Here is a 12,710-nt window from a genome sequence, read left to right on the forward strand (position 1 = left end):
ATAAAGTTGATTATGCCACATTGTCAAACATCAATTTTTAGTTACTCATATAAATAATTCACCTAAATAACATGTTTTTCAAACTCTGAATATGTTATAAGCAGATATATCAAAGCATCCATTTTCTTCAGTTGTTTATCTTTAAGAACTTAATCCATCTCTTTCCAGTTATATTTTTAAAATTTTCGAATTCCCCTATCTTTTAATCAGTTGTCTCTATTCATTATAATACTATTGCTGAAAATATTTTATAATCCACCAACTGCTGTCTGGATTGTAAATGGCTTTAAATAATAGTTCTGTTCCATTGAAGAAACTTTTGTAGATTTAAAATGTTCTGATAACCCAATACAAATGCTCTTAAAGTGAAAAACATGTAATACATAATTGTTTTTCGTCATTAACTCATTGCAGTTCTTTGAGACCCATCATTTTACTTCTTGGCAACTCAGGCTGCGGTTCCTTCTCTGTCAGCTTTTTCCTCATTCTGGCTTTCTTCTGAGTCTCAAAATGGCTGGAGAATAAAATGCTTCCTCCGTTGTCCTTGGAGGAATGCAGGAGCTTCCCTCACCACCACGGAACAGCTTCTCTACTTAGGATCTGATTAGACATTCCTGGATCCCCTCACTGTGGTGAGGGAGGGAGAATGCCTCCATACTCACTGGCTTGGCTTGGACCTAGTGCCAAGCAGTGATTGAAGTGGAGTCAGCCACCTAAACCACAAGGCTGTTACACAGGAGACCTAGGATGACTGTGCTCTCCAGGAAAATAGGGATGACCTCTTACATTTGTCTTGTAGCTCAAATGATGCCCAAAAGGACTGTATATCTAGAACGTACACCACAAGATATCCATTTCCTTATTTCCTCTAATAGAGTTCTTTTAGGGAAGTTGAAAAGCAGGAATAAGATGATTAAAGTCAGACCACAGATATTTAATGAAGACCTTACCAGCAGCCAAAGAAATGGAGCAGGTAGCGGTAGAGCAATAAGGAACAAGTACTTGGTGAAAACAAAGCAGTAGAGCTGAGTGCTCAGGAAGCTGCAGTGAAGGAGTTGCCCTGGTCACTAGTTCAGGCCCTGAACTAGTAGGAGTGCCTCTGCCACAGGGATGAATGACTAGGCTGGTCTCAAGCAGTTTCTTAAAATAGCTCCGTTATCTCAGTCCCCAGTAGGAGATGCCTTGTGTTTTAAGTATCTCTCCCAGTAGGTCCAAGCAGTAAGACTGAAAACAAGTGACATAAGTCTTCAGTTTTATATGTATTTCAGATTTGAGTTGATCTTTTTGCTTATTTGGGGGTTGATATTTTTGCTCCTAATGAGTTGTGTTACAAAATTTATTTGTAAAACCAGGACTAGGGAAAACCTGTTTCATATTTGTACCAGAGTATTTTGATGACTCTTTACATGTTAATGAAGGATATTTCCTTTTTCCAGGGAATGGATTTGTAAACTCCAGAGCTTCTCCAAATTTGATTGGAACTACTGGTGCAAACAGCTTAGGCAAAGTCATGCCTACAAAGTCTCCCCCTCCTCCCGGTGGCGGCAATCTTGGAATGAACAGTCGAAAACCAGATCTTCGCGTTGTCATCCCTCCTTCAAGCAAGGGCATGATGCCTCCCCTGGTACATTAAATTTTTCTTCACCTTAATTCTTTGAGACACATTTTATACAGCCAGACTATGTTTTCCTTTGGAATTTTCTGTACTGCCATAGAATCTAGACCCTTTCCTAATGAATGTTTCTATTTGAAGTTAGCGTTTGAAGAGGCAAAGCTATTTTAAATACACAAAAATCAGATTATAGAAAAACAGGATGTAAATATGCCGAGTGGTTATTTAAAATTAAAGCTAAATAAAGAGAGGCTGTTATGTGTAAGTTTAGTTTTGCCAGGCAGGAACCTTTGCTCAGAGATCCCATCACCAGATTTATAAATTAAACCTGACTTAGGTGTTTCTTCTCTGTACTTTGCGTATTTTCAGTAATCAATTACACATGCTTTTCTGTAGGAGAAACACTAAACCAGGTTTTAGAAAATTCTACATACCAAAGAGAACCATTGCAGAGTAGGGAACAGTGCATCAAAACTGAATGAGTTATTCTCCAAATAATTTTTGTTTATTCCTTCTCAGATCACCTTCCCATTTAATTCTGTAAAGAATACAGGTCTCTCCACTCCAGCCCTTAGCAATGTCTTCATAGTTCCAGCCTCATATGCTTTTTAATCCTATATTTATGAAGAAGAGTATATGTATCCCCTTTAGCCTCTTATAGAAAAAAATTAGAATATGTTTTAAAACCATTCTTCGTATCACTATTGTTTGACTAACAGTGTGATGTGCCATGTGTCCTTTCTGTGGTGCAGCTGCTAAACTCACAATTTGATTTTTTTCGCTAAGTGAAAGTTGATGCTGTCAGGCTTTAGATCATAATTCTATGTATGTATGATGCTTTGTAGATTCCCAAACATCTTCCTATGCATTGTCCTATTTGACTGTCAATTATACTGTAATTTTGGCTAGGTAGAGATGAGGAAACTAGTACTTGTCCAGGGTAATACAAAAGGGAGCCAGGACCATAATCTTTTAAGTCAAGAAACAAGCAAGTACTTTTTCATTTGGAGATAGAAGGCTGGAGACCGTGTGGCTCCCAGCCTTACAATGAAAATGAGTAGGACAGACAGGTTCACAGTTCTCCGTGGATAGATCGTAGTGCTGAGATTTCATGGCAACCAAGTGGCCCGGGCTCTAGGGAGAGACAGAAACTGCAGGGAGAGGACATTTGAGCACTGACTTACCTGGGTAAGACACAGGTAATAAGAGTTAAGCTCAGATGATTGGTGGATTGCTGGAGGTCAAGTGTTCACTGGCAGGACAGTGGAAAACCCCTAGGGCTGTGATACAGGAGTCGGAGTTCTTTGATAGGCTTTTTCTCCATGAACCCCACTAGGTACTCACAGAAGAGACTGGGGATACTCTGAAAAAGTCTGTGTAGCATACAAGTGGGAGAGGGGAAGAGCAGCCACCGCACTAGGGATAAAAAGTTTTGCCTGGACCCTTTTCCCCTTTCTCTCCTATGGACCAGAAGTCTGTGAGGAGATCAAAAACAGAAGGTGTCACCCTGAAGGCACTGGTGACCTCCTATTGTATCTGGAGAAATGGAGATAGAAAAAGATCTCAGCCCATGGTGGAGGAGCAGGGCAGGGTGACCGAGAAGCACTGCGGCCTGGGGCACGGCACCAACAAGAGAAGGCTTCATACTGAGAATGGAGCAGTCACTGGGGAAAAAACAAACTGCCCCTGACAAATCAATGCTCACATCTTCCCAGAGGGATTTGAGGCCCATGGTGGATGTACTGAGGGTAACCATTGCAACAGTGAAGCTCAAACCCAGCCCAATTCCTAATTAAATGAACTCAGATCATACACTAAAGACCTAGCAAGAGGAAGGACCTGTAGGTCAGTGGCGTTACCCAAACTGCAATACAAAGAGAAAGAGTGAAAATAAATGGCGCAAACAACAGCAGAACAAAGCCTTCAAGAGCTGTAGACTTTTATCAGGTGGAGTAACATGTTTGTAATTGGACTTCCAAAAAGAGAAGAGAGAGAACAGAGCAGAAGAAATATTTGGAGAAATCATAACAACACCAAGTAGGATAGGTACACACACATTCAGACTGCTAAAAGCAAAAGACAAAGAGGAAGACTCTTAAAGGCAGCCAGAGGGAAGAGACAGAAGAACAAAGGTAAGAATTTATAACATACTTCAGAAACTACACAAGCTGCAGAACAGCGGAGTAACAAAGTACTGAGATCCAAAACAAAACCCCCTCAACCTAGAACTCTGTATCCAGCAAAAATATCTTTCAAAAATGAAAGAGAGAAACTTTCTCAAACAAAAAACCTGGAGGATACATTGCCGGCAGACCTACTCTACAAGAAATGCTAAAGGAAGTCCTTCACAGAAGGAATAGGATACCAGCAAAAACTTGGATCTATACAAAGCAATAAAGAACAATGGAAATGAAGTAAATGAAGATAAAATAATTTTATAAACATTTTATTTTAGAACAATTTTAAATTTCTACAAAGATTACAAAGATAGGATAGAAAGCTCTCCAATCCCAATTTCTCCGATTGTTGACATCTTGCATTAGTATGGTACACTTGTTACAACTAACAAGTCAGTATTGATACACTGTTATTAACTGAAATCCATACTTTATTCAGATGTCCTTAGTTTTTTTTTTAATTTTTTTAATTTTTTTTTTTTCAACGTTTTTTATTTATTTTTGGGACAGAGAGAGACAGAGCATGAACGGGGGAGGGGCAGAGACAGAGGGAGACACAGAATCGGAAACAGGCTCCAGGCTCCGAGCCATCAGCCCAGAGCCTGACGCGGGGCTCGAACTCACGGACCGCAAGATCGTGACCTGGCTGAAGTCGGACGCTTAACCGACTGCGCCACCCAGGCGCCCCAAGATGTCCTTAGTTTTTAACTGCATGTGTTTTCTGTTTTGGGATCCCATCCAGGACACCAGGTTACATTTGGTAGTCATGTCTCCTTAGCCTCCTCTTGGTTGTGATAGTTTGTAAGACTTTCCTTGCTTTAATGACCTTGACAGTTTTGAGAAGTACTGGTCAGGTATTTTGTAGAATGCTCCTCAGTTGGGATTTTTTTCTCATGATTAGACTAGGGTTATTGGTTTCAGGGAAGAAGGCCATAGAGATAAAGTGCCATTTTTATCACATCATATCTATCATTATTGGTAATTCCTATCGATGGTAACCTTGGTCACCTTGCTGATGTAGTGTTCCATGGGTTTCTCTGCTGCAAAATTACTCTTCTTCCTTTCCAAACTGTCCTCCTTGGAAGGAAGTCCCTATGCGAGGTCCATACTTAAGGAGTGGGGAGTGAGGCTCTACCTCCTTGAGGGCAGAATGTCTACATCAGTTATTTGGAGTTCTTCTGCACAGGTGACTGATCTGTTCACTTTCATTTATTTAATAATTTATGTTAATATGGACTTATGGTCATTTATACTTGGGGTTATAATACTCCTAAATTCTGTGAATACCTAATTTTACCAATACTGTCTTACTCTTTTGCTCACATTGTTCTAGCTTTAGCTATTGAGGACTTGTTGGGTGGTTCCTGTGCCTCTCTCACACAGTCATCCTCATGGGGTTTTTTTGGTGGCGGGGAGCATGGGGGAGTTGCTTGAAAATTTTTCAGGTAGTACAAAATGCTCTAGGCTCATCCTATATATTTCCTGCCCCAGTGCTAGAACCGGGCATTTCTCCAAGGAACCTTGGTTCCTTTTATTGGAGAATGGTATTAGAAACCAAAATCTGGGCATTTTCCTTTTTTAAAATTGGTCCAAAAGATCACCAGCTTTCTAAGCAAAAACAGTGGGAATGAATTTTGTACTTACAGCACATGTAAAAATAAAATACATGGCAACAGAAGACAGAGAGGCAAATCATAAATACACTGTTATAAGCCCTTAACCTACACCTAACGCGATACCTATTTGAAAGTGAACACTAGAGAAAACATACCATACAAACATTAACCATAAGAAGGCCAGCATAGCCATAATGATTCCAAACAATGTAGAGTTTACAGTCAGGAATATTACCAATGATAAAGAAGGACAGCAGCACATAGTCCAATTTCCAAGAAATATCTTTTTAAAAAAATTTTTTTAATGTTTATTTTTGAGAGAGAGCGTGAGTGGGGGAGGGGCAGAGAGAGAGGGAGACACAGAATCTGAAACAGGCTCCAGGCTCTGAGCTGTCAGCACAGAGCCTGACACGGGGCTCAAACCCACGAACCGTGAAATCATGACCTGAGCTGAAGTCGGACACTTAACTGACTAAGCCACTCAGGTGCCCCTAATGTTTGTTTATCTTTGAAAGAGAGAGACAGAAACACAGAGTGCAAGCAGAGGAGGGGCAGAGAGAGAGGGAGACACAGAATCCGAAGCAGGCTCCGAGCTGTCAGCACAGAACCCAACTTGGGGCTCAAACTCACAAACCTCAAGATCATGACCTGAGCCAAAGTCAGGCGCTTAACTGACTGAACCACCCAGGCGCCCCAAAGAAATAAGTATCTTTAATGTATATGCACCTAACAGAAGACCTTCAAAATTTATAAAGCAAAAACTTATAGAATTAAAAGGTGAAATAGAAAAATCCACAACTGTACTTGGAAATGTACATAAACACGTGAGTATGCCTCATGATAAACTCCTCAGTGAAATACTGGTAAATAATTTTCATCAATGTGTAAAAAGGGATAGTGTATCAAAACCAGATGGTTTCATCCCAGGAATACAAAAGCTGGTTATATGAAAAATCATCCATATAATTCACTGTAAACAGAATTCAGCGTTTATGATAAAAACAAAAATTTTTCAGCAAACTAGGAAAAGATGGGAACGTCTTTAACCTAATGAAGAACATCTACAAAAGTCCTACAACTAAGGTGCTTAATTAAAATAAAGGGAAAATACTGTATTTTATTAATTTAGGAACTAGGCAGTGATGTCTGTTCTCACCACTCATCTTCAGCATTGTACTAGAAGTCTCAGCCAGAACAGTAAAGCAAGAAAAATCACTAAAATGTATACATTTTGGGAAGGAAAAAATGAAACTGTCTCTATTCACAGAAGACATAATTATCTATGTAGAAAAGCATAAAGAATCTATAAAACCAAAAAACAAAACCCAACCTCCTGGGACCAGTCAGTGAGTTTAGCAAGGTCATAGGGTACAAAGTCAATATATAAAAGTGGATTGTATTTTTATACGAACAATGAATAACTGGAACTTGAAATTTAAAAATCCCATTTATATAGCACCAAAAATTAAAGAAATACCTAGATAGAAAGCAGACAAAATGTGTTCATGATTTGCATGCTAAAGCCTACAAAACAGTGTTGCAAGAAATCAAAGGCTTTTATGAATAGGTACGTTATGTTAATGGATTTGAAGACTCAGTATCGTATGTCACTTATTCCTAAGTTGATCTATACATTAAACTAATCCCAATCAAAATCACAGTAAGCTATTTTGTAGGTATCAATAAACAAATTCTAAAATATATATGGAAAGGCAAAGGAACTATAATAGCCAAAAGTTTTGAAAAAGAACAAAAATAGGAAGATACTACCTGGTTTCAAGAGCTGCTATAAAGCCATGGTAATCAAGAATGTGTGGTACAGGCACAAAGATGGGCACGTAGATCACTGGACAAAACAGAGCCCAGAAAATAGACCTACACAAATACATTCAGTTGGTTTTTGGCAAAGGCAGTAAAGCAATTCAGTGGAGAAAGGATAGTTGCTATAACTAACTCTGTTGGAACAATTCAACATCCATATGCAAAAATAAAATCTCAAAGTAGAACTCCTACCTTATACAAAAATTAACTCAAAATGTGTCATAGACTCATGCAAAATACAAAAACCCTGAAACTTCTAGAAGAAAACATTGGAAAAAACAATACACCACCAAAAGCATGGTCCATAAAGAAAAGGTTGATATATTGATGCTTATCAAAATAGTTTCACTATCAAAAAAGTTTTACTCTGTGAAGGCCCTATCCAGAGAATAAAAATATTAGGAGAAGCTGTTTGCAAATCACATATCCAGTAAAGGACTTGAGTCCAGAATGCTACAACTATACATCTATTAGAATGGCTAAAATTTTTAAAAATAAAATCATAGGGAATATAGTCAGTGATACTGTGACAGCATTATTTGGTGACAGATGGTAGCTACACTTGTGAGCACAGCATAGCGTATAGAGTTGCTGAATTGCTGTGTCGAACACCTGAAACTAATGTAACGTTGTGTGTCAGCTATACCCAAGTAAAAGTACCCAACAAAACCAAAATACTAAAAACACCCAAGTTCTGGCGAAGATGCAGAACAGCAAGAACTCTCCCACATTCGTGCTTGGAATGCAAACTCATACACCACTTTGGAAAACAGATCAGCATCTTTTTATGAAGTTCATTATATACTTGTCATACAACCCAACAATTCTCTCCTAGAGAATTTTCCCAAGTGAATTAAAACTATGTTTCTACAGAAATCAGTATTTTTCATAATTGCCAAAACCTTTGAAGACAACCTAAATGTCCTTCCAGCAGATGAATGGGTGGATGCTATGCACACTGGAACATTCAAAGGAATACTGCTCAGCAATAAGAAAGGATGAGCTATTTATTCACAGCAGTATAGATGAATCTTAAATGAATTTTACTAAATGAAAGAAGCTGGATCCAAAAGACTACATAGTATAGGATTTCATTTACATTTCCTTCTGGAAAATGCAAAGCAGATGAGTGGTTGTTGCCAGGGATGGAGAGAGGAGTTGACTACAAATTTGAGGTGAATTTTTGAGGTAATGGAACCATTCTGTGATCCCGTGTTGTTAGATGTACGTATGAGTCGATGCTTGTGTTAAAATCCGTAAAAACTATACAATACATAGAGTGACTTTTACCATATGCAGTTAAAAACCAGGATTCCAGGGGAATTGGAGACTGAATGCAGACCGTGACATGTGAATATAACTGTATCACAAGTGGGTGAGATGATGGCACTGAAGGGGATGAGGAAGAAAAGAGCTCCCAGTAACTTTGGACATTGTTTTATTCTAGGTAGAACAAAAAAATTGTAGGAAATCATTGTGTTCAAGATAGTAAATTTGTTAACACACTCAAAACAGTGAATACGTTATAGATAGAGAAAGCCAGATTTCTCATTTTTGGGGAAAAAAAAGTTACAAATAAGCAAGGTGGGTGTGGGGTTGGGGGAGCTACAGTGAACCCTGTGTTTCTGGGTTGCAGTTGGAAGTTTCAGTGTGGTTTTTTTTGACATATATAAGTAGAGAAATATAAATGTATATACACGTGAATAGTACATACCGTATGTTTCCTAGCTCTGTCTGCTGATAGGCCCTTGAAACAGTGACACCTGGTAACTGAGTACAGCTAGTGCTGGATCTTTGTCTCTAAACATTCTCCAACAAAGAGAATCAGGACTCCTTGGAGAAGTGATTGTAGAGCTGGAGTGACGAAAATTCAAGATGAGTCAGAGAGGTGCCAGAGGATAAGGAAGTGCAGGTGAAAAGGTCACAGGAACCAGCCTTTCAGAAGAGTTCCCAGTGGCCAAAATGAGAACAGTTTAAGTAACAAAATAAGTAATAGTAGATTTGGATTATTACCCAAGGAAAAAAAATACCAAGTCTATTACCGATACGAGTAAATTATTGAATAAATGAATGGAGATGGGACAGCTCTTCCTTAGAGAAGAATTCTAATTAACATATGTGGACAGAAAGAGCGAAATAGCAAATCATTGTTATAACACTACAGTACAGAGACCAGGCCAGGCAAGGTCAACGGATGTTAAAATGAGTGATCAAAAGTTTAAGGAAAAACAGGGTATTTGCACATCCTCAAAATGCCTCTCCCCAAATAATTGTTGATTACAAAGGAAAGGTGGTGATTTTTGCAGTGGAGAATGCTCGAAGACGTAACCTTAACCAGGCAATCAAGCTTGACATCACTGGTAATGAGATGGCATGTCTTCTGATATGATGTGCTAAGAGGGTCACAGTCACCTTCTTTGGTATTCTTGCAAAAATCCACGCTCTTTATCTAACTGAGAAAATAAAAGACCCACATTGTGGGACATTCAACAAGATATTCGACCAGTACTCTTCAAAGTTATCAAGGTCATGAAAAACAAGGAAAGATGGGAGGGAACTGTCGAAGACTAGAGGAGACTAAGGATGCATGACAATTAAGGGCATATGGGACGCAGGATTTGGTCCTCGATCAGTACAGGGACATGGTGAAGAAGACCAGGGAAGTCCAAGTGAAGTCTGTAGCTTTCGTTTCTGCTCTGGTCTTTTTATTAGTTTTGACAACTGTAACATGTTTCTTTGGAATGTAAACCTGGATGGGGGGCGGGGGGGATCTGCTGGGGTGCAGTATGTGATGCTATGCTCTGTTTGTAGCTGCTTTCTAAGGGTAAAATTATGGCAGGATACAAAGTGAAAACTACATACATACATAACAAAGAAATATACTTTACCGCGCCCCCCTCCCCCCCCCCCCCCCCCCCCCCCCCCCCCCCCCCCCCCCCGCCAAAAAAAGGAGTTCAGAAAAAACATTTAAGCATTTTGGATAGTCAGCTTTCAGGAACAAGATGTGAAATGCCTGCCACTGTTTTTCAGAAATGAAAACCATAGGAAGGTTCATTTAAGACTCAGAAATATGTTTATAAGAATTAGCAGTAAACTGCAGAATTTAAGACAAAACTGCATTTAGGCATTTAGCAACTGGACAGGATCGCTGGTCTTTTTTACACAGATCATGAAGCATCTTTGCAGAATACTCAAAATTTGCCATATAAATAATTTTACACCCTTTTCCCTGAGTTTAAAGTGAAAACTAATGCATCACACACCCATAGTATTTTGATGTGAATCTTATCATTGGAGATGTGTAAAAATATCTATAACTAAACAGTCGAAGAACATTTTACCCATATTTGAAATAGCAGTTGTAGACCAAGTGATTATTTCTCAGAGTAGATGACCAGCCTCCCTGTTTTATAGTGTTTGCGGATGAACTTGCTTTCAGATTGGGATTTCATGTATCAGTGGTGCCTATAAAGATACCTTCCATAGATTGACAAATTTGACTTACTCAAAGTAAAATAAGGAAAAAACTAGTTAGCAGATGATTTCTAGCCTAATGTTTTCTAGATGCTTAGAAGAAAAGGAGCGAATACATTTCATTCAGCTCTTTTCTGGACATGATTTATCAGTTCACTTCTCTTCCAGTCTCATTTTCTTCATAAGTGTGGCTTTTCCACAGTGAAATTATATCTATGAAAATGGTATTTGCAGATGATCTATAAATCTGTTATTTAAAATCGTTACTAACAAATGTTTGAGTTCTTGTTGTTTCATAACACTGTGCTAGCTGCTGTGGGATAAGGAAACAAAATAATTTCTGCTGACCAAAGAGCACACATCTAGAAGATGAATAATGGACATGTATGACACAGTGGGCTAGGGACGGGAGGATGAAGTATTCTCAAGATTTCAAATATAAACTGGTATTGTGATGAGGAACTCCTTTGACATACTGTTGCAGCAGCTGGCTGTGTGTAGGTGAGGCCAGCATAGGAGCCGATGAAGCCTGGGGGGAGTGGTGTCTTTAAAGCCTGTCTTTCTTCTGAAATCAACTACCAGTGAAGAAACAAGTAATTTAGATTTGTATTCGTTGCATATGTATAATCATCTCTTGAGAGTTCCAAGTAACTGCCAGTGTCCAAATAACATGTTTTTCTAAAGAAATATTTTATTTTTGAGTATCCACAGTCTTAGTAACTCTTGTATCCCTCTTATGTGCTGAGTACAGTCGGAGGAAGAGGAATTGGAGTTGGTGAGTGTGCCTGAAGGGAGTTACAAATGATCTAGAAAGTACTAATTCTCTTAAACGTTTTTATCTAATGAGTGTTCCCTTTGTTACACAGTTTTTCTTGTAGTTACTAAACACTGCAAGCACTTTGAATAACTGAACCAAGCTACTGGAACTACAGAGTCTGTCTCGTTTCTCTATGTATAATTGTGTATCTTGACCCCTTTCGTTTGCTGGAGGGAACACTGGAACAGAGCCTTTAAAAACAAGAGTTGTCAATGATCACAAGACACTTACTTGTTAAAGATTTTTTTAAGGAAAGATACAAAATACCGTATATAGTTCCCCAAATTATTAACATGTTTTTAGAAAATGACCTCACCCTCGAAGTTCCTCAGATTGTAACACATGGTCTTGTGCCATTTCTCTTTCCTTCAAAAAGATGACATCATTTTTGGTGAGGTCACCTTTTTCAGCGTTGGAATTATTTCATACTATCTGAGATGATCTGAACCATAAGGGGGTTCCCTGTTTACTAAAACGAATGTAATTTACACAGATTTTATACTTTTGTCTAGCAGGAGATACTCTGCTCTTAAAAGTAGCTATTACCTTTTTTCTGGAACAAATGATTTCTATTGGCTTTTCTTCTAGAAAGTAAATCTGACTAAAAAGAACTTTCATTTGATCTATTCTTTGGGAACTAAACTCCCAGATTCACAGAAATGATCATATGAATTCAAAGTCAGCTGCTAATTGGATATTTATAAGGTGGAAAAACTTGAAAACGTTTTAGTTTGTAGCATGGACAAATGTTCAGATTGCATGAGAGCATGGGGGGAAGGCATCTGTTGGTTGTATTTGTATTTTATTATTACATATATATGCATGCTGGTGTGTTTTGCACAGTTTTTTTTTTTCTTTTTAGATAAGGTCTGTGCTCTGTCCTTAAAATAAGAGATCATTCTTTAACTTTGTGATCACTCACAGTTTTAGATGTGGTTTTCTATTTAGGTCAACTAAAATATATTAGTTCGCTGACATTGTGGTGTTGATTACATCATGTGTAGATTCGGACTTTCTTCTGGGGAAATACTTTATTTAGTGATACAGTAATGATTAGAAAACGGAAGTTTAAGTTTATAATTCAGTATAAAATAATTCATCTTAGACTAGTTACCTTAGGTTGTCAGGAGTGCTTCCTTTCAATTCTCTAGCAATATGCTGCCCTCTAGTGGTTTCACAAGTTGCTTACTCAG

General features: G+C 38.4%; 1 protein-coding gene across 12 annotated transcripts in view; it reads left to right on the forward strand.

Moving 5' to 3' along the window:
- MEF2A (myocyte enhancer factor 2A) overlaps positions 1–12,710 on the forward strand; it is a 160,721-nt gene that overhangs the window by 138,339 nt on the left and 9,672 nt on the right. For all 12 annotated transcript variants that reach the window (XM_042988173.1, XM_042988175.1, XM_042988170.1 and 9 more), the window contains one exon: positions 1,437–1,624. In XM_042988173.1, the coding sequence (XP_042844107.1) occupies positions 1,437–1,624 (188 nt within the window). The remainder of the gene's footprint in view (positions 1–1,436; positions 1,625–12,710) is intronic.

This window comes from Panthera tigris, chromosome B3 (assembly GCF_018350195.1).
Source record: "Panthera tigris isolate Pti1 chromosome B3, P.tigris_Pti1_mat1.1, whole genome shotgun sequence".
Lineage (NCBI taxonomy): Eukaryota > Metazoa > Chordata > Mammalia > Carnivora > Felidae > Panthera > Panthera tigris.